Genomic DNA, 25,055 nt, shown 5'->3' with positions numbered 1-25,055 from the left:
CCCCCAAATTTTGGCCCAAAATCCCCCAGATTTTGCCCCAAATCTCCCGAATTTTGCCCCAAATCCCCCAAATCCACCCCAAAACTCGCAAATCCATCCCCAAATCCCCTCCAAAATCCCCTAAATCCCCTTTATGCCACCCCAAAACTGCCCCAAAACCCCTCAAATCCACCCCCAAAATTCCCAAATTTTTCCCCCAAAATCCCCCAAATTTCGCCCAAAATCCCCCAAATTTTTCCCCAAATCCCCCAAATCCACCCCAAAATTCCCAAATCCACCCCCAAATCCCCTCCAAGCCCCCCATTCCAAGCCCCTCAAACCACCCAAAACCTGCTCCAAACTCCCTCAAACCCACCCCAAAAAACCCCAAATTTCGGCCCAAAATCCCCCAAATTTTGCCCCAAATCCCCCAAATTTTGCCCAAAATCGCCCAAATTTCCCCCAAATTTCGCCCCGAGTCCCGGCTGACCTGCCCTGAGCAGGATGACCTGGTCGTCCAAGGGGAGCCCCGAGAAGTGGGGGACCCTCTTGGCCCACTCCACCAGGGTGAAGAGCTGCTTGTCGGCCGCCTGGCAGATGTTGGTCACCGGGTCATTGGGCTGAATTTGGGGCGATTTCGGGGCAAATTGAGACCCCCCCCGAGACTCCCACCGTCCCAAACCCAGCCCACAGTTCCTGAAGGGGAGAATTCCGGAAAAAACCCGGCGGGAATCGGCCCAAAAATGGGGAAAAACGGCCCAAAAATGGGGAAAAACGGCCCAAAAATCGGACTGAAAATCGGCTCAGAAATGGGGAAAATTGGGGGGAAATCCCAAATTTTGGGGTAAATTGAGACCCCTCCTGACACTCCCACGATCCCAAACCCAGCCCACAGTTCCTAAAGGGGAAAATTCTGGAAAAAACCCGGCGGGAATCGGCCCAAAAATGGGGAAAAACGGCCCAAAAATGGGGAAAATCGGCCAAAAATTGGCCAAGACATGGGGAAAGAACAGCCCAGAAATGGGGAATATTGGGGAAAAATCCCAAATTTTGGGGTAAATTGAGACCCCCCCCGAGACTCCCACCATCCCAAACCCAGCCCACAGTTCCTGAAGGGGAGAATTCCGGAAAAAACCCGGCGGGAATCGGCCCAAAAATGGGGAAAAAACGGCCCAAAAATGGGGAAAAACGGCCCAAAAATCGGACTGAAAATCGGCTCAGAAATGGGGAAAATTGGGGGGAAATCCCAAATTTTGGGGTAAATTGAGACCCCCCCCTGACATTCCCAGAATTCCAAACCCAGCCCACAGTTCCTAAAGGGGAAAATTCTGGAAAAAACCCGGCGGGAATCGGCCCAAAAATGGGGAAAAACGGCCCAAAAATGGGGAAAATCGGCCAAAAATTGGCCAAGACATGGGGAAAGAACAGCCCAGAAATGGGGAAAATTGGGGAAAAATCCCAAATTTTGGGGTAAATTGAGACCCCCACCGAGACTCCCACCATCCCAAACCCAGCCCACAGTTCCTGAAGGGGAGAATTCCGGAAAAAACCCGGAGGGAATCGGCCCAAAAATGGGGAAAAAACGGCCCAAAAATGGGGAAAACCGGCCCAAAAATTGGCCAAGACATGGGGAAAGAACAGCCCAGAAATGGGGAATATTGGGGAAAAATCCCAAATTTTGGGGTAAATTGAGACCCCCCCCGAGACTCCCACCGTCCCAAACCCAGCCCACAGTTCCTGAAGGGGAAAATTCCGGAAAAAACCCGGCGGGAATTGGAGGAAAAATGGGGAAAAACGGCCCAAAAATGGGGAAAATCGGCCCAAAAATGGGGAAAATTGAGGGGAAAATCCCAAATTTTGGGGTAAATTGAGACCCCCCAACATTCCCAGAATTCCAAACCCAGCCCACAACTCCTACAGGGGAAAATTCCGGAAAAAACCCGGCGGGAATTGGAGGAAAAATGGGGAAAATCGGCCCAAAAATGGGGAAAAACGGCCTAAAAATTGGCCCAGAAATGGGGAAAAATCAGCCCAGAAATGGGGAAAATTGGGGGAAAATCCCAAATTTTGGGTAAATTGAGACCCCCCCCTGACATTCCCAGAATTCCAAACCCAGCCCAGAATTCCTAAGGGGAAAATTCCAGAAAAAACCCAGCGGGAATTGGCCCAAAAATGGGGAAAAACGGCCCAAAAATGGGGAAAATACACCCAAATATTGGTCAAGACATGGGTGAAAACTTGGGGGAAAATCCCAAATTTTGGGGTAAATTGAGACCCTCCGAGACTCCCACCATCCCAAACCCAGCCCAGAATTCCTAAGGGGAAAATTCCAGAAAAAACCCAGCGGGAATCGGCCCAAAAATGGGGAAAAACGGCCCAAAAATGGGGAAAATCGGCCCAAAAATGGGGAAAATTGAGGGGAAAATCCCAAATTTTGGGGTAAATTGAGACCCCCCCCCTGACATTCCCACCATCCCAAACCCAGCTCAGAATTCCTAAGGGGAAAATTCCAGAAAAAACCCGGCGGGAATCGGAGGAAAAATGGGGAAAAACGGCCCAAAAATGGGGAAAAATGGGAAAATCTGCACCAAAAACAGGGAAAATTCACCCAAAAATGGGGAAAATTGGGGTGAAATCCCAAATTTTGGGTTAATTGAGACCCCCCCCCGACATTCCCAGAATCCCAAACCCTGCCCAGAATTCCTAAGGGGAAAATTCCGGAAAAAACCCGGCGGGAATTGGAGGAAAAATGGGGAAAAACGGCCAAAAATTGGCCCAGAAATGGGGAAAAATCAGCCCAAAAATGGGGAAAATTGGAGAAAAAAAGGGGAAAATTGGGGGGAAATCCCAAATTTTGGGATCCTCTGAGAGGATTCAGGGAATTCCCAAAATTTTGGGACCCTCCGGAGGCCGAAATTAAAAAAAGAATCGCCCCAAAAAGTCCAAAAATTGGAATTCCCAAAAGATTTTGGCAAAATTTTCAAGGATTCGGGAGGAAATTTTTGAGGCTTTTTGGGAGAATTTTGAGAATTTGGGGAAGATTTTGGAGAAATTTCCAAATTTTCAGGGGATTTTTGGGATTTCAGTGGAAATTTGAGGGAATTTTTGCCAAAATTTTGAAATATTTTGGGGAAAATTTTCAAGGATTTTTTGCCAGAATTTTTTGGGAATTTTTGAGGATTTTTGGGGAATTTTGGAGGAAATTTTGGAGGAGTTTTCCCAGAATTTTCAAGGATTTTTTAGGGAATTTTCAAGGATTTTTTGCTGGAATTTTTGAGGGATTTTTGGGAAAATTTTCAAGGATTTTTGCCCAAATTTTTGAGGATTTGGGGGGATTTTTGGAGGAAATTTTTGAGGATTTTGGACAGAATTTTGAAGGATTTTTGGGGACTTTTTGAGGAATTTTTTGAGGATTTTTGCCGGAATTTTGGAGGATTTTTTGCCAGAATTTTGAGAGATTTTTGGGACAATTTTGCTGATTCTAATGGGAATTTTGGCTGATTTTACTGGGAATTTTCCCCAATTTCTGTGGGAATTCCTGGGGATTTGGGGATTCCCAAGCCCTCCTTTCACCCTGGGCTTCCTCCCCTCTCCCAAAATCCCCCAAAATGCCCCAAAATTCCCCAAATTTTGCACTCACGGAGGCTCCCCCGGGGCCGGCGCCGTCGTCGCTCTTGGGCTCCACGGCGAGCTCGGCTTCCAGAAGTTTCTCCACCGGCATCTCCTCGTTGGGGGCCACCCCGAAATCGGCGTCGCCCTCCTTGTCCTTGCCCCGCTGGCGCTCCTCCTGCACCGCTGGGGAGGGGAAATAATGGGGGAATGATGGGGGATAATGGGGGGGAATGGGGGAAATAATGGGGGAAAAATGGGGGAAATAATGGGGGAATGATGGGGGATAATGGGGAAATAATGGGGGGAATAAGGGGGGAATGATGGGGGAATGATGGGGAGAATGATGGGGGAAATAATGGGGGAATGATGGGGAATAATGGGGGAAATAATGGGGAATGATGGGGAAATAATGGGGGAATGATGGGGAATAATGGGGGAAATAATGGGGGAAATAATGGGGAAATAATGGGGGAAATAATGGGGAAATAATGGGGGAATGATGGGGGAATGATGGGGGAAATAATGGGGGAATAATGGGAAAATAATGGGGGAATGATGGGGAAATAATGGGGGAATGATGGGGAATAATGGGGGAATGATGGGGGAATAATGGGGGAATAATGGGGGATTGATGGGGAATAATGGGGGATAATGGGGGAATGATGGGGGAATAATGGGGAATGATGGGGGAATAATGGGGAAATAATGGGGGAATGATGGGGGAAATAAGGGGGGGAAATGGGGAATAATGGGGGAATGATGGGGGAATAATGGGGGAAATAATGGGGGAATAATGGGGGGGAAATGGGGAATAATGGGGGAATGATGGGGGAATAATGGGGGAAATAATGGAATAATGGGGAAAATGGGGGAAATAATGGGGGAATAATGGGGAAATAATGGGGGAAATAATGGGGGGAAATGGAGGAAATGATGGGGGGAATAATGGGGAAATAATGGGGGAAATAATGGGGGGAAATGGGGGAATGATGGGGGAATAATGGGGGAAATAATGGGGAAATAATGGGGGAAATAATGGGGGGGAAATTGGGAATAATGGGGTGAGATAATGGGGGAATAATGGGGGAATAATGGTGGAAATAATGGGGGATAATGGGGAAATAATGGGGGAAATGGGGAAGAATGGGGGAGAAATGGAGGGAAAAATGGGGGAAAATGGGGGGGAAATGGTGAGAAAATGGGGGGGAAATGGCAAAAAATGGGGGGTAAGGGTGAAAAAGTGGCCTCCCAGTTTATCCCAGTCCCTCCCAGTCCATCCCAGTATCCCCAAATCCCCATTTCCCACCCATTTCACCCCCAAAACCCCCAATTTTTGGCCGATTTTTTCCCCGTTTTTTGCCCTTTTCCCCCCGTTTTTTCGCCCAGACCCCTCTCCCAGTCCCTCCCAGTTTGCCCCAGTCCGTCCCAGTCTCACCCTCGCGCTTCATGCCCGTGGCCAGGCACTTCTGGTAGCGGCAGTACTGGCAGCGGTTGCGCTGCCGTTTGTCCACCACGCACTCGCGGTTGTCGCGGCACGTGTACGTCAGGTCCTTGCGGATCGTGCGCTTGAAGAAGCCCTTGCAGCCCTCACAGCTCGACACGCCGTAGTGCTTGCCTGCAATTGGGGAGTTTTGGGGGAATTTGGGGTGAAATCCAAAAAAAACGGGGTCAAAATCGGCCAAAAAATGGCGAAAAACGGCCCCAAAATGGCGAAAATCGGCCCCAAAATGGAGCAAGATCCACCCAAAAGGACCCAAAATTGCCTAAAGTGCCCTTGAAGAGCCCTTGCTGCGCTCACAGCTCAACACGCCGTAGTGCTTGCCTGAAATTGGGGAGTTGTGGGAATTTGGGGTGAAATCCAAAAAAAACGGGGTCAAAATCGGCCCAGAAACGGCGAAAATCGGCTCAAAATGGAGCAAGATCCACCCAAAAGGACCCAGAGTTGCCCAAAGTGCCCTTGAAGAGCCCTTGCTGCGCTCACAGCTCGACACGCCGTAGTGCTTGCCTGAAATTGGGGAGTTTTTAGGGAATTTGGGGTAAAATCCAAAAAAAACGGGGTCAAAATCGGCCCAGAAATGGAGAAAATCGGCCCCAAAATGGAGCAAGATCCACCCGAAATCCACCCAGAATTGCCCAAAGTGCCCTTGAAGAGCCCTTGCAGCCCTCACAGCTCGACACGCCGTAGTGCTTGCCTGAAATTGGGGATTTGGGGAAATTTGGGGTGAAATCCAAAAAAATCGGGGTCAAAATCGGCCAAAAAATGGCGAAAATCGGCCCCAAAATGGAGCAAGATCCACCCAAAAGGACCCAAAATTGCCCAAAGTGCCCTTGAAGAGCCCTTGCAGCCCTCACAGCTCGACACGCCGTAGTGCTTGCCTGAAATTGGGGAGTTTTTGGGGAATTTGGGGTGAAATTAAAAAAAAACGGGGTCAAAAACGGCCAAAAAATGGCGAAAAACGGCCCCAAAATGGCGAAAATCGGCTCAAAATGGAGCAAGATCCACCCAAAAGGACCCAGAGTTGCCCAAAGTGCCCTTGAAGAGCCCTTGCAGCCCTCACAGCTCGACACGCCGCAGTGCTTGCCTGAAATTGGGGAGTTTTTAGGGAATTTGGGGTGAAATCCAAAAAAAACGGGGTCAAAATCGACCCAGAAATGGCGAAAATCGGCCCCAAAATGGCCAAAATCGGCCCCAAAATGGAGCAAGATCCACCCAAAAGGACCCAGAATGGCCCAAAGTGCCCTTGAAGAGCCCTTGCTGCCCTCACAGCTCGACACGCCGCAGTGCTTGCCTGCAGTAGGGGAGTTGTGGGAATTTGGGGTGAAATCCAAAAAAATCGGGGTCAAAATCGGCCAAAAAATGGCGAAAAACGGCCCCAAAATGGCGAAAATCGGCCCCAAAATGGAGCAAGATCCACCCAAAAGGACCCAAAATTGCCCAAAGTGCCCTTGAAGAGCCCATGCTGCCCTCACAGCTCGACACGCCGTAGTGCTTGCCTGAAATTGGGGAGTTGTGGGAATTTGGGGTGAAATCCAAAAAAAACGGGGTCAAAATCGGCCCCAAAATGGTGAAAAACGGCCCCAAAATGGCGAAAATCGGCCCCAAAATGGAGCAAGAGCCACCCAAAAGGACCCAGAATGGCCCAAAGTGCCCTTGAAGAGCCCTTGCTGCGCTCACAGCTCGACACGCCGTAGTGCTTGCCTGAAATTGGGGAGTTTTGGGGGAATTTGGGGTGAAATCCAAAAAAAACGGGGTCAAAATCGGCCCAGAAATGGCGAAAATCGGCCCCAAAATGGCCAAAATCGGCCCCAAAATGGAGCAAGATCCACCCAAAATCCACCCAGAATGGCCCCAAAGTGCCCTTGAAGAGCCCTTGCAGCCCTCACAGCTCGACACGCCGCAGTGCTTGCCTGAAATTGGGGATTTGTGGGAATTTGGGGTGAAATTCAAAAAAAACGGGGTCAAAATCGGCCCCAAAATGGCGAAAATCGGCTCAAAATGGAGCAAGATCCACCCAAAAGGACCCAAAATGGCCCCAAAGTGCCCTTGAAGAGCCCATGCTGCCCTCACAGCTCGACACGCCGCAGTGCTTGCCTGCAGTTGGGGATTTGTGGGAATTTGGGGTGAAATCCAAAAAACCGGGGTCAAAATCGGCCCAGAAACGGCGAAAATCGGCCCAAAAATGGCGAAAATCGGCTCAAAATGGAGCAAGATCCACCCGAAATCCACCCAGAATTGCCCAAAGTGCTCTTGAAGAAGCCCTTGCAGCCCTCACAGCTCGACACGCCGTAGTGCTTGCCTGAAATTGGGGAGTTTTGGGAATTTGGGGTGAAATCCAAAAAAATCGGGGTCAAAATCGGCCCCAAAATGGCGAAAAACGGCTCAAAATGGAGCAAGATCCACCCAAAAGGACCCGGAATTGACCCAAAATCCACCTGGCCGAGCCCTCAGAGCCAAATCCCTGGAATGGTTTCCTGGAATTGGGAATTTTCATGGAATTTGTGGGAAATCCCAAAAAATTGGGGTGAAAATGGGAAAAATTGGCCAAAAGTTGGCCAAGAATGGACAAAAATCGGCCAAGAATGGAACAAAATCCACCCAAAATTGACCCAAAATCCACCTGACAAAGCCCTCACAGCCAAATCCCTGGAATGGTTTCCTGGAATTGGGAATTTTTAGGGAATTTGGGGTGAAATCCCAAAAAATCTGCACCAAAATTGGCCAAAAAATTGTGAAAATCTGCCCCAAAATGGCGAAAATCGGCCCCAAAATGGAGCAAGATCCACCCAAAATGACCCAGAATTGACCCAAAATCCACCTGGCCGAGCCCTCAGAGCTGGAAACCCTGGAATGGTTTCCTGGAATTGGGAATTTTCATGGAATCTGTGGGAAATCCCAAAAAATCAGAACGAAAATGGGAAAAATTGGCCAAAAATCGGCCAAGAATGGACAAAAATCGGCCAAGAATGGAACGAAATCCACCCAAAATGGACCCAAACTGAAGCTGAAGCTCAAAACTCTGGAATGTTTTCCTGGAATTGGGAATTCCGATGGGATTTGGGTGAAATCCCAAAAAATCAGGGGAAAATGGGAAAAATTGGGGTAAAAATGGCAAAAATCGGCCCAGAATCGACAGAATTTGGCCCAAAACCGACCCAGAGTTGACCCAAAATGCAGCTGCAGCTCAAAATCCCTGGAATGGTTTCCTGGAATTGGGAATTTTGATGGAATTTGTGGGAAATCCCAAAAAATTGGGACAAAAATGGGAAAAATTGGTCAAAAATCGGCCAAGAATGGACAAAAATCCACCCAAAATTGACCCAAAATTGACCCAAAATCCACCTGACAAAGCCCTCACAGCCAAATCCCTGGAATGGTTTCCTGGAACTGGGAATTTTCATGGAATTTGTGGGAAATCCCAAAAAATTGGGGTGAAAATGGGAAAAATTGGTCAAAAATCGGCCAAAAATGGACAAAAATCGGCCAAGAATGGAACAAAATCCACCCAAAATTGACCCAAAATCCACCTGACAAAGCCCTCACAGCCAAATCCCCGGAATGGTTTCCTGGAATTGGGAATTTTTAGGGAATTTGGGGTGAAATCCAAAAAAATCTGCACCAAAATTGGCCCAGAAATGGCGAAAATCGGCCCAAAAACGGCGAAAATCGGCCCCAAAATGGGGCAAAATCCACCCAAAAGGACCCAAAATTGACCCAAAATCCACCTGGCCGAGCCCTCAGAGCTGGAAACCCTGGAATGGTTTCCTGGAATTGGGAATTTTCATGGAATCTGTGGGAAATCCCAAAAAATTGGGGTGAAAATGGGAAAAATTGGCCAAAAGTTGGCCAAGAATGGAGAAAAATCGGCCAAGAATGGAACGAAATCCACCCAAAATGGACCCAAACTGAAGCTGAAGCTCAAAACTCTGGAATGTTTTCCTGGAATTGGGAATTCCGATGGGATTTGGGTGAAATCCCAAAAAATCAGGGGAAAATGGGAAAAATTGGGGTAAAAATGGCAAAAATCGGCCCAGAATCGACAGAATTTGGCCCAAAACCGACCCAGAGTTGACCCAAAATGCAGCTGCGGCTCAAAATCCCTGGAATGGTTTCCTGGAATTGGGAATTTTGATGGAATTTGTGGGAAATCCCAAAAAATTGGGACAAAAATGGGAAAAATTGGTCAAAAATCGGCCAAGAATGGACAAAAATCCACCCAAAATTGACCCAAAATTGACCCAAAATCCACCTGGCCGAGCCCTCAGAGCCAAAATCCCGGAATGGTTCCCTGGAATTGGGAATTTTCATGGAATTTGTGGGAAATCCCAAAAAATCAGAACGAAAATGGGAAAAATTGGCCAAAAATCGGCCAAGAATGGACAAAAATCGGCCAAGAATGGAACAAAATCCACCCAAAATGGACCCAAACTGAAGCTGAAGCTCAAAACTCTGGAATGTTTTCCTGGAATTGGGAATTCCGATGGGATTTGGGTGAAATCCCAAAAAATCAGGGGAAAATGGGAAAAATTGGGGTAAAAATGGCAAAAATCGGCCCAGAATCGACAGAATTTGGCCCAAAACCGACCCAGAGTTGACCCAAAATGCAGCTGCGGCTCAAAATCCCTGGAATGGTTTCCTGGAATTTGGAATTTTCATGGAATTTGTGGGAAATCCCAAAAAATTGGGACAAAAATGGGAAAAATTGGTCAAAAATCGGCCAAGAATGGACAAAAATCCACCCAAAATTGACCCAAAATTGACCCAAAATCCACCTGGCCGAGCCCTCAGAGCCAAAATCCCGGAATGGTTCCCTGGAATTGGGAATTTTCATGGAATTTGTGGGAAATCCCAAAAAATTGGGACAAAAATGCGAAAAATCGGCGCAAAAATAAAAAAAATGGCTGCAAAAATCGGCCCAAAATGGAGCAAAATCCACCCAAAAATGGACCCAGAATTGACTCCAAACCCACCTGGCCAAACCCTCACAGCCAAAAGCCCAAAATGTTTCCCTGGAATTTGGAATTCCCACAGGATTTGGGACAAAATCCCCAAAATTCGGCACCAAAATCAAAAAATTGGCACAAAAATGGGCCCAGGATGGAGCAAAATGCACCCAAAATTCCCCAAATTGACCCAAAATCCACCAGGCAAATCCCAGCTCTTCTCCCCACCTCCCATGCTTCACCCAAATTCTCTTTTTTATTCCTCAAATTCCCATTTTTCCACCAAAATTCCCATTTTTTTCACAAAAATTCCAATTTTTTCCCCGTTTTTGCCCAAAATCTCCATTTTTCTCCCCAAACCTGAGCTCCTGTCCCCGCAAATGGCCTCAGATGCTTCCTTTGCCTCAAATTCCCATTTTTACCCCCAAATTCCCTTTTTTTGCTCCATTTCCACCATTTTTTCCCATTTCTTCCCCATTTTTCCACCAAAATTCCCATTTTTTCCCCATTTTTGCCCAAAATCCGGGTTTTTCACCCCAAATTTCTGTCACCTGAGCTCCTGTCCCCGCAGATGTTGCACAGGCGTTTCCTTTACCCCAAATCCCCATTTCCCCCCCAAAATATTCCCATTTTTTCCCCATTTTTCCCCCAAATTCCCATTTTTTCCCCGTTTTTGCCCAAAATCCCGGTTTTTCTCCCCAAACCTGAGCTCCTGTCCCCGCAGATGGCTCACAGGCGTTTCCTTTACCCCAAATCCCCAATTTTTGCCCAATAAATCCCATTTTTCCCCATTTTTTCCCCATTTTTTGCTGTAAATTCCATTTTTTCCCCGTTTTTGCCCAAAATCCCGTGTTTTCTCCCCAAACCTGAGCTCCTGTCCCCGCAGATGGCTCACAGGCGTTTCCTTTACCCCAAATCCCCATTTTCCCCCCAAAAATTCCCATTTTTCCCCATTTTTTCCCCAAAATTTCCCATTTTTTCACCAAAATTGACGATTTTTTCCCGGTTTTTGCCCAAAATCCCGTGTTTTCACCCCAAATTTCTGTCACCTGAGCTCCTGTCCCCGCAGATGGCTCACAGGCGTTTCCTTTACCCCAAATCCCCATTTTCCCCATTTTTTCCCCATTTTTCCCCCATTTTCCCCCATTTTTTCCCCCAAAATCCCCATTTTTCCCCATTTTTTCCCGGTTTTTGCCCAAAATCCCCATTTTTCACCCCAAACCTGAGCTCCTGTCCCCGCAGATGGCGCACAGGCGTTTCCTTTGCCCCAAATCCCCATTTTCCCCAAAAAAATTCCCATTTTTTCCCCATTTTCCCCCATTTTTTCCCCCAAAATCCCCATTTTTCCCCATTTTTCCCCGTTTTTGCCCAAAATCCAGTGTTTTCTCCCCAAACCTGAGCTCCTGTCCCCGCAGATGGCGCACAAGCGTTTCCTTTACCCCAAATCCCCAATTTTTTCCCCATTTTTCCCCCAAAATCCCCATTTTTTTGCTGTAATTCCCATTTTTTCTTCATTTTTGCCCAAAATCCCGGTTTTTCCCCCCAAACCTGAGCTCCTGTCCCCGCAGATGTTGCACAGGCGTTTCCTTTGCCCTGAATCCCCATTTTTTCCCCAATAAATCCCATTTTTTCCCCATTTTCCCCCATTTTTTCCCCCAAATTCCCATTTTTTTCCCGGTTTTTGCCCAAAATCCCCATTTTTCTCCCCAAACCTGAGCTCCTGTCCCCGCAGATGTTGCACAGGCGTTTCCTTTACCCCATTTTCCCCATTTCCCCCCCCAAAATTCCCATTTTTCCCCAAAATCCCCATTTTTTTGCTGTAATTCCCATTTTTTCCCCGTTTTTGCCCAAAATCCCAGTTTTACACCCCAAATTTCTGTCACCTGAGCTCCTGTCCCTGCAGATGTTGCACAGGCGTTTCCTTTGCCCCAAATCCCCAATTTTTGCCCAATAAATCCCATTTTTCCCCATTTTTTCCCCCATTTTTTGCTGTAAATTCCATTTTTTCCCCGTTTTTGCCCAAAATCCCCATTTTTCTCCCCAAACCTGAGCTCCTGTCCCCGCAGATGGCGCACAGGCGTTTCCCGGCCCCAAATCCCCATTTTCCCCATTTTTCCCCCATTTTCCCCATTTTTTCCCCCATTTTTTTGCTGTAATTCCCATTTTTTCCCCGTTTTTGCCCAAAATCCCGTGTTTTCACCCCAAACCTGAGCTCCTGTCCCCGCAGATGGCGCACAGGCGTTTCCTTTGCCCTGAATCCCCATTTTTCCCCAATAAATCCCATTTTTCCCCATTTTTTCCCCCATTTTTTGCTGTAAATTCCATTTTTTCCCCGTTTTTGCCCAAAATCCGGGTTTTTCTCCCCAAACCTGAGCTCCTGTCCCCGCAGATGGCTCACAGGCGTTTCCTTTACCCCAAATCCCCATTTTCCCCAAAAAAATTCCCATTTTTTCCCCATTTTTCCCCATTTTTCCCCCAAAATCCCCATTTTTTTGCTGTAATTCCCATTTTTTCCCCGTTTTTGCCCAAAATCCCGTGTTTTCTCCCCAAACCTGAGCTCCTGTCCCCGCAGATGTTGCACATGCGTTTCCCAGCCCCAAATCCCCATTTTCCCCCAATAAATCCCATTTTTCCCCCATTTTTTCCCCCATTTTCCCCCATTTTTTTGCTGTAATTCCCATTTTTTCCCCGTTTTTGCCCAAAATCCCGGTTTTTCACCCCAAATTTCTGTCACCTGAGCTCCTGTCCCCGCAGATGTTGCACAGGCGTTTCCTTTACCCCAAATCCCCATTTTCCCCATTTTCCCCCATTTTTTCCCCCAAAATCCCCATTTTTCCCCATTTTTCCCCGTTTTTGCCCAAAATCCGGGTTTTTCACCCCAAACCTGAGCTCCTGTCCCCGCAGATGGCTCACAGGCGTTTCCTTTGCCCCAAATCCCCATTTTCCCCCAAAAAATTCCCATTTTTTCCCCATTTTCCCCCATTTTTTTGCTGTAATTCCCATTTTTTCCCCGTTTTTGCCCAAAATCCCAGTTTTACACCCCAAATTTCTGTCACCTGAGCTCCTGTCCCTGCAGATGGCGCGCAGGCGTTTCCTTTACCCCAAATCCCCAATTTTTGCCCAATAAATCCCATTTTTCCCCATTTTTCCCCATTTTCCCCCATTTTTTGCTGTAATTCCCATTTTTTCCCCGTTTTTGCCCAAAATCCCGTGTTTTCTCCCCAAACCTGAGCTCCTGTCCCCGCAGATGGCGCACAGGCGTTTCCTTTACCCCAAATCCCCATTTTCCCCATTTTTCCCCATTTTCCCCCCATTTTCCCCCATTTTTTCCCCCAAAATCCCCATTTTTCCCCATTTTTTCCCCGTTTTTGCCCAAAATCCCGTGTTTTCTCCCCAAACCTGAGCTCCTGTCCCCGCAGATGGCGCACAAGCGTTTCCTTTACCCCAAATCCCCAATTTTTTCCCCATTTTTCCCCCAAAATCCCCATTTTTTTGCTGTAATTCCCATTTTTCCCCATTTTTGCCCAAAATCCCGTGTTTTCTCCCCAAACCTGAGCTCCTGTCCCTGCAGATGGCGCGCAGGCGTTTCCCAGCCCCAAATCCCCATTTTCCCCCAATAAATCCCATTTTTCCCCCATTTTTTCCCCCATTTTCCCCCATTTTTTGCTGTAATTCCCATTTTTTCCCCGTTTTTGCCCAAAATCCCGGTTTTTCACCCCAAATTTCTGTCACCTGAGCTCCTGTCCCCGCAGATGTTGCACAGGCGTTTCCTTTGCCCCAAATCCCCAATTTTTGCCCAATAAATCCCATTTTTCCCCATTTTTTCCCCCATTTTTTGCTGTAAATTCCATTTTTTCCCCGTTTTTGCCCAAAATCCCGTGTTTTCTCCCCAAACCTGAGCTCCTGTCCCCGCAGATGGCTCACAGGCGTTTCCTTTACCCCAAATCCCCATTTTCCCCCCAAAAATTCCCATTTTTCCCCATTTTTTTCCCCAAAATTTCCCATTTTTTCACCAAAATTGACGATTTTTTCCCGGTTTTTGCCCAAAATCCCGTGTTTTCACCCCAAATTTCTGTCACCTGAGCTCCTGTCCCCGCAGATGGCTCACAGGCGTTTCCTTTACCCCAAATCCCCATTTTCCCCATTTTTTCCCCATTTTTCCCCCATTTTCCCCCATTTTTTCCCCCAAAATCCCCATTTTTCCCCATTTTTTCCCGGTTTTTGCCCAAAATCCCCATTTTTCACCCCAAACCTGAGCTCCTGTCCCCGCAGATGGCGCACAGGCGTTTCCTTTGCCCCAAATCCCCATTTTCCCCAAAAAAATTCCCATTTTTTCCCCATTTTCCCCCATTTTTTCCCCCAAAATCCCCATTTTTCCCCATTTTTCCCCGTTTTTGCCCAAAATCCAGTGTTTTCTCCCCAAACCTGAGCTCCTGTCCCCGCAGATGGCGCACAAGCGTTTCCTTTACCCCAAATCCCCAATTTTTTCCCCATTTTTCCCCCAAAATCCCCATTTTTTTGCTGTAATTCCCATTTTTTCTTCATTTTTGCCCAAAATCCCGGTTTTTCCCCCCAAACCTGAGCTCCTGTCCCCGCAGATGTTGCACAGGCGTTTCCTTTGCCCTGAATCCCCATTTTTTCCCCAATAAATCCCATTTTTTCCCCATTTTCCCCCATTTTTTCCCCCAAATTCCCATTTTTTTCCCGGTTTTTGCCCAAAATCCCCATTTTTCTCCCCAAACCTGAGCTCCTGTCCCCGCAGATGTTGCACAGGCGTTTCCTTTACCCCATTTTCCCCATTTCCCCCCCCAAAATTCCCATTTTTCCCCAAAATCCCCATTTTTTTGCTGTAATTCCCATTTTTTCCCCGTTTTTGCCCAAAATCCCAGTTTTACACCCCAAATTTCTGTCACCTGAGCTCCTGTCCCTGCAGATGTTGCACAGGCGTTTCCTTTGCCCCAAATCCCCAATTTTTGCCCAATAAATCCCATTTTTCCCCATTTTTTCCCCCATTTTTTGCTGTAAATTCCATTTTTTCCCCGTTTTTGCCCAAAATCCCGTGTTTTCTCCCCAAACCTGAGCTCCTGTCCCCGCAGATGGCGCACAGGCGTTTCCCGGCCCCAAATCCCCATTTTCCCCATTTTTCCCCCATTTTCCCCATTTTTTCCCCCATTTTTTTGCTGTAATTCCCATTTTTTCCCCGTTTTTGCCCAAAATCCCGTGTTTTCACCCCAAACCTGAGCTCCTGTCCCCGCAGATGGCGCACAGGCATTTCCTTTGCCCTGAATCCCCATTTTTCCCCAATAAATCCCATTTTTCCCCATTTTTTCCCCCATTTTTTGCTGTAAATTCCATTTTTTCCCCGTTTTTGCCCAAAATCCGGGTTTTTCTCCCCAAACCTGAGCTCCTGTCCCCGCAGATGGCTCACAGGCGTTTCCTTTACCCCAAATCCCCATTTTCCCCAAAAAAATTCCCATTTTTTCCCCATTTTTCCCCATTTTTCCCCCAAAATCCCCATTTTTTTGCTGTAATTCCCATTTTTTCCCCGTTTTTGCCCAAAATCCCGTGTTTTCTCCCCAAACCTGAGCTCCTGTCCCCGCAGATGTTGCACATGCGTTTCCCAGCCCCAAATCCCCATTTTCCCCCAATAAATCCCATTTTTCCCCCATTTTTTCCCCCATTTTCCCCCATTTTTTTGCTGTAATTCCCATTTTTTCCCCGTTTTTGCCCAAAATCCCGGTTTTTCACCCCAAATTTCTGTCACCTGAGCTCCTGTCCCCGCAGATGTTGCACAGGCGTTTCCTTTACCCCAAATCCCCATTTTCCCCATTTTCCCCCATTTTTTCCCCCAAAATCCCCATTTTTCCCCATTTTTCCCCGTTTTTGCCCAAAATCCGGGTTTTTCACCCCAAACCTGAGCTCCTGTCCCCGCAGATGGCTCACAGGCGTTTCCTTTGCCCCAAATCCCCATTTTCCCCCAAAAAATTCCCATTTTTTCCCCATTTTCCCCCATTTTTTTGCTGTAATTCCCATTTTTTCCCCGTTTTTGCCCAAAATCCCAGTTTTACACCCCAAATTTCTGTCACCTGAGCTCCTGTCCCTGCAGATGGCGCGCAGGCGTTTCCTTTACCCCAAATCCCCAATTTTTGCCCAATAAATCCCATTTTTCCCCATTTTTCCCCATTTTCCCCCATTTTTTGCTGTAATTCCCATTTTTTCCCCGTTTTTGCCCAAAATCCCGTGTTTTCTCCCCAAACCTGAGCTCCTGTCCCCGCAGATGGCGCACAGGCGTTTCCTTTACCCCAAATCCCCATTTTCCCCATTTTTCCCCATTTTCCCCCCATTTTCCCCCATTTTTTCCCCCAAAATCCCCATTTTTCCCCATTTTTTCCCCGTTTTTGCCCAAAATCCCGTGTTTTCTCCCCAAACCTGAGCTCCTGTCCCCGCAGATGGCGCACAAGCGTTTCCTTTACCCCAAATCCCCAATTTTTTCCCCATTTTTCCCCCAAAATCCCCATTTTTTTGCTGTAATTCCCATTTTTCCCCATTTTTGCCCAAAATCCCGTGTTTTCTCCCCAAACCTGAGCTCCTGTCCCTGCAGATGGCGCGCAGGCGTTTCCCAGCCCCAAATCCCCATTTTCCCCCAATAAATCCCATTTTTCCCCCATTTTTTCCCCCATTTTCCCCCATTTTTTGCTGTAATTCCCATTTTTTCCCCGTTTTTGCCCAAAATCCCGGTTTTTCACCCCAAATTTCTGTCACCTGAGCTCCTGTCCCCGCAGATGTTGCACAGGCGTTTCCTTTGCCCCAAATCCCCAATTTTTGCCCAATAAATCCCATTTTTCCCCATTTTTTCCCCCATTTTTTGCTGTAAATTCCATTTTTCCCCGTTTTTGCCCAAAATCCCGTGTTTTCTCCCCAAACCTGAGCTCCTGTCCCCGCAGATGGCGCACAGGTGTTTCCTTTACCCCAAATCCCCATTTTCCCCCAAAAATTCCCATTTTTCCCCATTTTTTTCCCCAAAATTTCCCATTTTTTCACCAAAATTGACGATTTTTTCCCGGTTTTTGCCCAAAATCCCGTGTTTTCACCCCAAATTTCTGTCACCTGAGCTCCTGTCCCCGCAGATGGCTCACAGGCGTTTCCTTTGCCCCAAATCCCCATTTTCCCCATTTTTTCCCCATTTTTCCCCCATTTTTTCCCCCAAAATCCCCATTTTTCCCCATTTTTTCCCGGTTTTTGCCCAAAATCCCCATTTTTCACCCCAAACCTGAGCTCCTGTCCCCGCAGATGGCTCACAGGCGTTTCCTTTGCCCCAAATCCCCATTTTCCCCCAAAAAATTCCCATTTTTTCCCCATTTTCCCCCATTTTTTTCCCCAAATTCCCATTTTTCCCCGTTTTTGCCCAAAATCCCCATTTTTCTCCCCAAACCTGAGCTCCTGTCCCCGCAGATGGCGCACAGGCGTTTCCTTTGCCCCAAATCCCCAATTTTTCCCCAATAAATCCCATTTTTTCCCCATTTTTTCCCCCATTTTTTGCTGTAAATTCCATTTTTTCCCCGTTTTTGCCCAAAATCCCCATTTTTCTCCCCAAACCTGAGCTCCTGTCCCCGCAGATGGCTCACAGGCGTTTCCTTTACCCCAAATCCCCATTTTTTCCCCATTTTCCCCATTTTTTCCCCCATTTTTTTGCTGTAATTCCCATTTTTTCCCCGTTTTTGCCCAAAATCCGGGTTTTTCACCCCAAACCTGAGCTCCTGTCCCCGCAGATGTTGCACAGGTGTTTCCTTTGCCCCAAATCCCCATTTTCCCCCCAAAATTCCCATTTTTTCCCCATTTTTCCCCATTTTTTCCCCATTTTTTTGCTGTAATTCCCATTTTTCCCCCGTTTTTGCCCAAAATCCCGGTTTTTCTCCCCAAACCTGAGCTCCTGTCCCCGCAGATGGCGCACAGGCGTTTCCCGGCCCCGTGGGGGTTGCAGTTTTGGCCTCCCCGGATTCCCAGCGGGGGCTTCACGTCCTCGGGGCCGCCCCCGGGGGGCAGCGCCAGCCCCACGGCCGGGGGCAGCTGGGGAGGGGGGGAAACACCAAATTTAGGGCAAAAAACACCGAGTTTGGGCAAAACCCACAAACAGCACTTTTCATCCAAAGCCCCGGGGGTTTTCCCCCTGAAATCCCCAATTTTCCCCCCAAAATCCACTTTTTTCACCCCCCAAAAAAATCTTATTTTTCTCCCCCCCAAAAAATCCCATTTCCACCCAAAATCCCCAGCGTTTGCCCCAAAATTCCCATTTTTCACCCAAACCCCCATTTCTCCATACAAATCCCATTATTTTCCACCCAAATCCTCCCATTTTTCCCTCCCCAAAACTCCTCAAAATCCCAATTTTCCCCCCAAACCCCTTTATTGCCCCCAATCCCCATTTTTTTCCCCCTTTTTCCCCCATTCCCCCCCAAATTCCCATTTTCCCCCACCCCCATTATTCCCCACCATTTCCCCATTTTCCCCATTATTTCCCCATTATTCCCCATTACTTCCCCATTATTCCCCATTATTTCCCCAATATTCCCACCATTATTTCCCCATTATTCCCCCTCAATCCCCATAATCTCCCCCATTAACCCCCATTATTTCCCTCATCATTCCCCCATTATCCCCCCATTATTTCCCCCATTATTCCCCCATCATTCCCCATTATTTCCCCATCATTCCCCATAATTTTCCCCCATAATTTTCCCCCATAATTTTTCCCCATTATTCCCCCATTATTTCCCCCATTATTTCCCCCATCATTCCCCCATCATTTCCCCCATCAATCCCCCATCATTCCCCCAGTAATTTCCCCCATTAATCCCCATTATTCCCCCATTATTCCCCCCATTATTTCCCCCATTATTCCCCATCAATCCCCCATTATCTCCCCCCATCATTCCCCCCATTAATCCCCCATTATTTCCCCCATCATTTCCCCCATCAATCCCCCATCATTCCCCATCATTCCCCCATTATTCCCCATTAATCCCCATTAATCCCCCATTAATCCCCATTATTTCCCCATTATCTCCCCCATATTTCCCCCATTATTTCCCCCATTTATCCCCCATCAATCCCCCATTATTTCCCCATTATTCCCCCATTAATCCCCATTATTTCCCCCATTATTCCCCCATTATTCCCCCATTATTTTCCCCATCATTCCCCCATCATTCCCCCATCATTCCCCCATTAATCCCCCATTATTCCCCCATCATTCCCCATCATTCCCCCATTATTCCCCCATCATTCCCCCATTATCTCCCCCATATTTCCCCCATCATTCCCCCATCATTCCCCCATCATTCCCCCATCATTCCCCCATCATTCCCCCATCATTCCCCCATCATTCCCCCCATTATTCCCCCATCATTCCCCCATTATTCCCCCATCATTCCCCCATCATTCCCCCATTATCTCCCCATTAATCCCCCCATCATCATTCTCACCTGTGCGCCGCTGCCGCTGCCGCTGCCGTAGCCGAGGCCCTGGGGGGACCCCATGGAGGAGCTGATCACGGGGAACGGGGACCCCAACCCCAACGCCCCCCCCAGGGCGGGGGAGGGGCCCAGGGGCGGGGACCCCATGGGGGGAGGGGCGGGGGGGGGAGGGGAGGCGGCGCTGGAGCTGTCGGGGCTGCGGCAGTCTGCAACGAGAGGGGGAGGGGAGGGACCCCAAAATGTCAGGGGGGACCCCGGGACCGGGACAGAGCTGCAGCACAGTGACCCAAATTGTGTCAAAATAACCCCAAGGGACAGCGAAACAGCCCCAAAACTGCATGGAAATAGCCCCAAACTGCGTGAAAATAGCCCAAAACTGCATGGAAATAGCCCAAAACTGCACCAAAATAGCCCAAAACTGCGTGAAAATAGCCCAAAACTGCAGCAAAATGACCCAAATTGTGTCACATCGACCCCAAGGGACAGCAAAATACCCAAAATTGCATGGAAATAGCCCAAAACTGCGTGAAAATAGCCCAAAACTGCATGGAAATACCCCAAAACTGCATGAAAATAGCCCAAAACTGTGACAGAGCTGCAGCAAAGTGGCCCCAAACTGCATCAAAACAACCCCAAGGGACAGCGAAACAGCCAAAATTGCATGGAAATAGCCCAAAATTGCGTGAAAATAGCCCAAAATGCATGAAAATAGCCCCAAACTGCAGCAAAATAGCCCAAAATTGCGACAGAGCTGCAGCAAAGTGACCCAAATTGTGTCAAAATAACCCCAAGGGACAGCGAAACAGCCCCAAAACTGCATGGAAATGGACCAAAACTGCACCAAATTAGCCCAAAACTGCGTGAAAATGGACCAAAACTGCACCAAATTAGCCGAAAACTGCAGCAAAATGGCCCAAATTCTGTCACATCGACCCCAGGGACAGCGAAACAGCCCCAAACTGCACCAAAATAGCCCAAAACTGCATGGAAATAGCCCAAAACTGCATGGAAATAGCCCAAAATGCATGGAAATAGCCCAAAACTGCATGAAAATGGACCAAAAATGCATGAAAATAGCCCAAAACTGCAGCAAACTGCCCCAAATTGTGTCACATCGACACCAGGGACAGCAAAATACCCAAAATTGCATGGAAATAGCCCAAAACTGTGACAGAACTGCAGCAAAGTGACCCAAATTGTGTCAAAATAACCCCAGGGGACAGCAAAACAGCCAAAATTGCATGGAAATGGACCAAAACTGCATCAAAATCACCCAAAATTGCAGCAAATCAGCCCAAAATTACAGCAAAACACAACAAAATTGCATCAAAATAGCCCAAAATGGAACCAAAATAATCCAAAATTGCAGCAAAATAGCCCAAAATTGAACCTAAATAGCCCAAAAATTACCTAAAAATAGCCCAAAATTGAATCAAAATAGCCCCAAAATTGCAGCAAAAAGCCCAAAATTGCACCCCTGAAATTGCACCAACTTATATCAAAATAGCCCAAAATTGCAGCAAAATCACCCAAAATTGCAGCAAATCAGCCCAAAATCACAGCAAAATAGCCCAAAATTGCAGCAAATCAGCCCAAAATTACAGCAAAACACAACAAAATTGCATCAAAATAGCCCAAAATGGAACCAAAATAATCCAAAATTGCAGCAAAATAGCCCAAAATTGAACCTAAATAGCCCAAAATTGCCTAAAAATAGCCCCAAATTGAACCTAAATACACCAAAATTACCTAAAAATAGCCCAAAATAGAATCAAATAGCCCAAAAATTACCTAAAAATAGCCCAAAATTGCACCAAAATAGCCCCAAAATTGCATTAAAATAGCCCAAAATTGCACCAAAATTGCACCAAAATAGCCCAAAATTACCTAAAAATAGCCCAAAATTGCACCAAAATAGCCCAAAATTGCATTAAAATAGCCCCAAATTGCTCCAAAATAGCCCAAAATTACAACAAAATAGCCCAAAATTACAGCAAAATAGCCCAAAAATTACCTGAAAATAGCCCAAAATTGCATTAAAATAGCCCAAAATTGCACCAAAAGAGCCCCAAAATTGCAGTAAAATACCCAAAATTGCACCAAAATAGCCCAAAATTGCAGCAAAATAGCCCCAAATTGCTCCAAAATAGCCCAAAATTGCATTAAAATAGCCCCAAATGGAATCAAATTGCCCCAAAATTGCATTAAAATAGCCCCAAAATTGCATCAAATTGCCCCAAAATTGCATTAAAATAGCCCAAAATCCCATCAGGGACCCCCAAATTACAACAAAATGCAGCGAAATTGCATCAAAATACCCCAAAATAGCCCCAAATATTGTCAGAGACCCCAAAATTACAAATAATTACATCAAAATGCCCCAAAATTGGACCAAAATACCCCAAAATTGCACCAAAACACCCCAAAATCCCATCATGGACCCCCAAAATCCTTTCAGGGACCCTGAAATTGCACTAAAATACCCCAAAATTGCAGCAAAATACCCCAAAAATCTCATCAGGAACCCCAAAATTGCACCAAAATACCCCAAAATTGCACCAAAATACCCCAAAATCTGCTCAGGGACCCCCGAAATCCCATCTGAGACCCCCAAATTACCCCAAAATCCCATCAGGAATCCTCAAAATCAGGGCAGGGACCCCAAAATTACCCAAAATCCCCAAAAAACCCAAACTCCAGTCAGGGACCCTGAAATGACCTGAAAATACCCCAAAAATACCCCAAAAATACCCCAAAAATACCCCAAAAATACCCAATAATCCCCCAAAATCAGGGCAGGGACCCCAAAATTACCCCAAAATCCCATCAGGGACCCCAAAATTACCCCAAATCCCCCAAAATCCAGTCGGGGACCCCAAAATGATCCCAAATCCCCCCAAAATCGCCTCAAATCCACTCAGGATGCCCCAAAATCCCCCCCAAAATTCAGTAACGAACCCACAAATCCAGCCAAGGGTCCCCCAAAATCCCATCAGGACCCCAGAAATCCCCTCAGGACTCCCCAAATCTGCTCAGGACCCCCCCAAATCCGCTCAGGATCCCCCAAATCTCCTCAGGACCCCCGAAATCCCCTCAGGACCCCCAAATCCCCTCAGGATTCCCCAGATCCCTTCAGGACCCCCCAAATCCCCTGAGGACCCCCAAATCCCCTCAGGAACCCCCAAATCCCCTCAGGACCCCCAAAATCCCCACAGGATCCCCGAAATCTCCTCTGGACCCCCCCAAATCCCCTCAGGACCCCCCAAATCCCCTCAGGACACCCAAAATCCCCACAGGATCCCCGAAATCTCCTCTGGACCCCCCAAATCCCCTCAGGACACCCCAAATCCCCTGAGGACCCCCAAAATCCCCTCAGGATCCCCGAAATCTCCTCTGGACCCCCCCAAATCTCCTCAGGACCGCCCCTAAATCCCCTCAGGACCCCTAAAATCCCCTGAGGACTCCCTAAATCCCCTCAGGATTCCCCAGATCCCCTCAGGACGCCCCCCCTAAATCCCCTCAGGACTCCCCCAAATCCCTTCAGGATTCCCCAAAATCCCCTCAGGACCCCCAAAATCCCCTCAGGATTCCCCAAATCCCCTCAGGACCCCCCCAAATCCCCCTCAGGATTCCCCAAATCCCCTCAGGATTCCCCAAAATCCCCTCAGGATTCCCCAAATCCCCTCAGGACCCCCAAAATCCCCTCAGGAGCTCCCCTAAACCCACTCAGGACACCCCAGTCCCCCTCAGGAACCCCCCAGATCCACTCAGGACGCCCCAAACCTCCTCAAGACTTCCAGTTCTCCCTCACAACCCCCCCAAACCCCCTCAGGACCCCCAGTTCTCCCTCAGTTCCCCCTCAGGAACCCCCAAAACCCCTCAGGATCCCCCACATCTCCTCATGACCCCTCACACCCACTCAGATCCCCCCAGATCCCCTCAGGGACCCCCAATTCTCCCACAGGACCCCCAGTTCTCCCTCACACCCGCCCGAACCCCCTCACGATCCCCCCCAAACCACCTCAGGAGCCTCAGTTCTCCCTCAGGAACCCCCCAAACCGCCTCAGGACCCTCCACATCCCCTCACGACCCCCAAACACCCTCAGGAGCCTCAGTTCCCCCTCAGGAACCCCCAAAACCCTTCAGGATTCCCCCAGTCCCCTCATGATCCCTCACACCCACTCAGAACCCCCCCAGACCCCCTCAGGACCCCCAGTTCTCCCTCACAACACCCCCAAACCCCTTCAGGACCATCCGCATCCCCTCAGAGCCCCCAAACCCCCTCAGGACCGCCAATTCTCCCTCACACCCCCCCAAACCCGCTCACGATCCCCCCAAACATCCTCAGGACCCTCAGTTCTCCCTCAGGAACCCCCCAAACCGCCGCAGGACCCCCCACATCCCCTCACGACCCCCAAACACCCTCAGGACCTTCAATTCTCCCTCACGAACCCCCCAAATCCCCTCACGACCCCCAGTTCCCCCTCAGGACGCTCAGTTCTCCCTCAGGACCCTCAGTTCCCCCTCAGGAACCCCGAAAACCCCTCATGACCCCTCACATCCCCTCATGACCCCTCACACCCACTCAAGACCCCCCAAACCTCCTCAGAACCCTCCAAAACCTCCCAAATCCTCTCAGGAGCTTCCCCAACCCCCTCCGCACCGCCCTCCCGCCCCTCCCCGCTCCCGGTGCTGACCGCGGTCGCTGTCGCCCATCCCGCGCTGCCGGGGGGGGTCCCGGGGCTCCCTCGGCGCCCCCAAATTCCCGCCCCGCCCCCCCCCGGGGCCGCGCCCCCCCCCCGCGGCCTCGGCCCCGCTCCGCCGCCGCTGGGCCCCACCGGGACCACAATGCACAGCGTTTCCTCCGGAAGCGGCCGCCGACGCCGCCGTGAGGGGAACTTCCGCCAGTACTTCTGCCAGGCGCGGCTTCTGATTGGTCCGCGCTGCAGGACAGGGCAGCTGAGCCGCCATCTTTCTTGAGGGCAATTCTGTGGGCTTCTCAGAGAGCTCCGCGTTCCCTCATAAATCCGGCCGGTAACAGCGGAATCCGCCTGGAAATGCCGGGACTGAGCCTAAATCGCCTGGGATTCAGCCAAAGCGCCCAAATCCACCCAGCAGCGTCCCCCAGGCTCAACCAGCGCAAACTGTCCGTCTCTGGTGTGAGGCGTCGCCGCCATCCTGGGTGAGGGCAGTTCTGCCCTCCCCTCAGAGCGCTCCACGTTCCCTCATAAATCCAACCAGGAACGGCGGAATCCGCCTGGGAATGGCGGGACTGAGCCTAAATCCCCTGGGATTCAACCAAAGCGCCCAAATCCACCCAGCAACGTCCCCCAGGAGCGCTTCCCAGGCTCAACCAGCGCAAATTGCCCGTCTCTGGCGTGAGGCATCGCCGCCATTTTGAGTGAGGGCACTTCCGTCCGGTCATGGATGTGCTCCCACAGGCGGGCGGAGCAACGGGGATTACAAATTAAGACTAAACCCCCCAAATTCAGCCTAAATCCCACCAAAATTCCGACGAAATCCCCCCCCAAACTCGACCTAAAACCCTGC

The 25,055-nt window shown here is 48.7% G+C and overlaps 1 protein-coding gene across 1 annotated transcript; it reads right to left on the bottom strand.

Annotated features, from left to right (window-relative positions):
• Window positions 1-469: 469 nt before the first annotated feature.
• On the bottom strand, window positions 470-24,279 carry LOC136569834 (retinoic acid receptor RXR-beta-like; the record flags this gene model as incomplete). Its single annotated transcript, XM_066570194.1, has 6 exons — window positions 24,203-24,279; window positions 19,515-19,711; window positions 17,955-18,099; window positions 5,027-5,206; window positions 3,620-3,774; window positions 470-599 (listed from the first exon to the last, which is right to left on the bottom strand). Coding segments are annotated over exons 1-6 (826 nt in total), but the record flags the coding sequence as incomplete, so codon positions are not given.
• Between the last annotated feature and the right edge of the window lie 776 nt (window positions 24,280-25,055).

Source organism: Molothrus aeneus, unplaced genomic scaffold, assembly GCF_037042795.1.
Source record: "Molothrus aeneus isolate 106 unplaced genomic scaffold, BPBGC_Maene_1.0 scaffold_265, whole genome shotgun sequence".
Taxonomy (NCBI): Eukaryota; Metazoa; Chordata; class Aves; order Passeriformes; family Icteridae; genus Molothrus; species Molothrus aeneus.
The sequence above is the reverse complement of the archived record's forward strand: the minus strand, read 5'-3'. Positions and strand labels throughout refer to the sequence as shown.